This window comes from Otolemur garnettii, unplaced genomic scaffold (assembly GCF_000181295.1).
Source record: "Otolemur garnettii isolate 467f Iridium unplaced genomic scaffold, OtoGar3 scaffold00008, whole genome shotgun sequence".
NCBI lineage: Eukaryota > Metazoa > Chordata > Mammalia > Primates > Galagidae > Otolemur > Otolemur garnettii.
Window position 1 is genome coordinate 14754082 of NW_003852403.1, and position 2122 is coordinate 14756203.

A 2122-nucleotide genomic window follows, 5' to 3' on the forward strand; every position below is an offset into this window, starting at 1 on the left:
CCCTTCAGGCAGGCAGGGCTGGCTGATTCATTTCTAACATTAAAGCAGGAAAAATAGAAAGTGCTCGTTGTGGAGTCTGGACATTCAGTGTGAGTCTCAGATCTGTCTTCTCTACTAAGTGTCATGGGCAAGCCTCATTACTGGTATGGGCCTCAGTTTCCCGATGTGGAAAATGGGGTGATCAAAGCTGCACATGTTTGCTGAGTGCTTACAGTTGTCAACACCCTGTCATAGACATTCCATGCACCTTTTGGCCCATTTAGCCACCCTGACACGGGGGCAGGCCAACATTATCATCTTCCCCACTGGTCTGTGGGGACAATCCAGGGAGAGGAAGAGCTCTTGGACCACTGGGCCAGTGAAGCATGGAGCTGGAGGCAGAGCAGACTTCCTTTTCTGCAGCCCCCCAAACCCCACCCTAGGTGCCCCATATTCTGCCACACAGACAGAGGGACACAGTGTGGGCAGAAGCATTTTGAAAACTACTAGGGATCTTCAGGCAGCTGAGCCTTGGGACGTCAGGCACAGGGTCCAGGGCCTGACCACTCACAGCTGCCTGCAGGGTCCACCAAGATAGTTGGTGGGAGGGCTTAATTCCCTGTCCCCAAGAAATCATTCTAAAGCTTGCCCACATCTCTACCCAGGTCCCGTCCCTTCAGACCTCCCTGGGGTAGGCCCCAGAGACAGCCTGTCTCTGCACACACCTGGCCACAGCAAATACAGTACCTGCGTACCTGAGGGCCCAAAGTCCTGCCGTGTGAGGAAGACAACGTGGTCGTGGTTCTCTGCATGGCCAGGGTCCTGGCGCCGCTGGGAATGCGCCCAGCGACACACCTGCTCCAGGCTGCGCGAGGGATTCCCACGCTCGATCAGGCTCAGAGACTGCAGGGGCCAAGGGGAGGGTCAGAGCCCTAGGTCACAGGGGCCTCTCTCTTACCAGTATAGGTGGGAGGCAGAGGCCCAGGGGACCACAGTACACATCCCACGGTCATCAGCTATCCTCACTCCATGGCCGTACACAGTCCTCCCTGCTGCAGGGAGTGTGTGTCTGCTCAGCACTGTGCCCAGATGTGCTGGGGAAGTTGACCACAAGACTTCCAATCCCCTCACGTAAGGGGCAGAGGCTGTTCTGAACTTCTCTTCTGTCTGACTGTCCACTAACTTATTTAATTTTCACAGCAGCCCTTAGATTAGAGGAATATTCCATTGTTTCCCCCATTTGGGGGGAAATAAGAGGCTGACTGGTCTAAGATTGCAAAGCCTGGAGCACCGGGCTCAACCACCATGGACTTGCCTCCATTGCTGCCCCACTCTAAGCCCTGCTCCCCTGTTCCTCAAGGTGGGGAGCCTCCTGGTCACAGATACAGAGTCATCACCTTCTCCGACAGAGAGTCTCCATAAAGCCCTGCTTCCCACCTCCACAGGCCTCCAGTCTAGTGGTCTCAGGACAGAAAGTCTCCTGGACACTTGTCCCTCCAGCCCACAGCAAGCTGGTCCATCAGTCTGGCCTACTGCCCTTCCCCCTCCAGACTCTGCCTGCCAATAAGGGGTTTACCTGACGGTAGCCAACCATGATCAAGCGGACAAGAGCAATGTTGATGTGGACACCCAGGGACTCATCATGGTAGACCTCATCCACCTGCAAGAGAGTGCAGTTTACGGGGAAGCAGACATTCCTTGCAGACCTGCCACACGCCAGGTACTGGGCTAGGTACCAACCACAAGGCAGCTGTTTCCATCACCACCTTGGCCTTCTTAGGCAGGCATCTGATCTTTCCTCTACAGAGGGAGAGACGGCTGACAGGGGCAAAATGCCTTGTCCAAGGATACCCAGACCTGGGATTCAAACTCAGCAACTCTAACCAAGCCTCACACCTTTCCATGTCGCTGAAGAGCCTCTTCTAGAAACGATACCCAGAGCAGGGAACCTCAGGCCACTTGTGCTAACATCCCCGTGTACCCTTCCTCTCACCACAGAATGATGTCTGTCCCAGAGTGCCCAGGCCCTGGGGAGGCAGCAGAGGTCACTTCTCCAGGGCAAATCCAGGGGCAAATGTGCTCAGGACCGTCGGAGCTGCAGTACCTGGGAGCTTGTTATAAATACAAAGTCTCAGGCCCCACC

The 2122-nt window shown here is 55.3% G+C and overlaps 1 protein-coding gene across 2 annotated transcripts in view; it reads right to left on the reverse strand.

Moving 5' to 3' along the window:
• ADAMTS14 (ADAM metallopeptidase with thrombospondin type 1 motif 14) overlaps window positions 1-2122 on the reverse strand; it is a 77698-nt gene that overhangs the window by 31769 nt on the left and 43807 nt on the right. The window contains exons 5-7 of one of the 2 annotated variants that reach the window (XM_003783590.2): window positions 1556-1639; window positions 727-882; window position 418 (exon numbers count right to left, since the gene is read on the reverse strand). In XM_003783590.2, the coding sequence (XP_003783638.1) occupies window position 418; window positions 727-882; window positions 1556-1639 (241 nt within the window). The remainder of the gene's footprint in view (window positions 1-417; window positions 419-726; window positions 883-1555; window positions 1640-2122) is intronic. The other variant, XM_003783589.3, reaches the window with a different exon arrangement.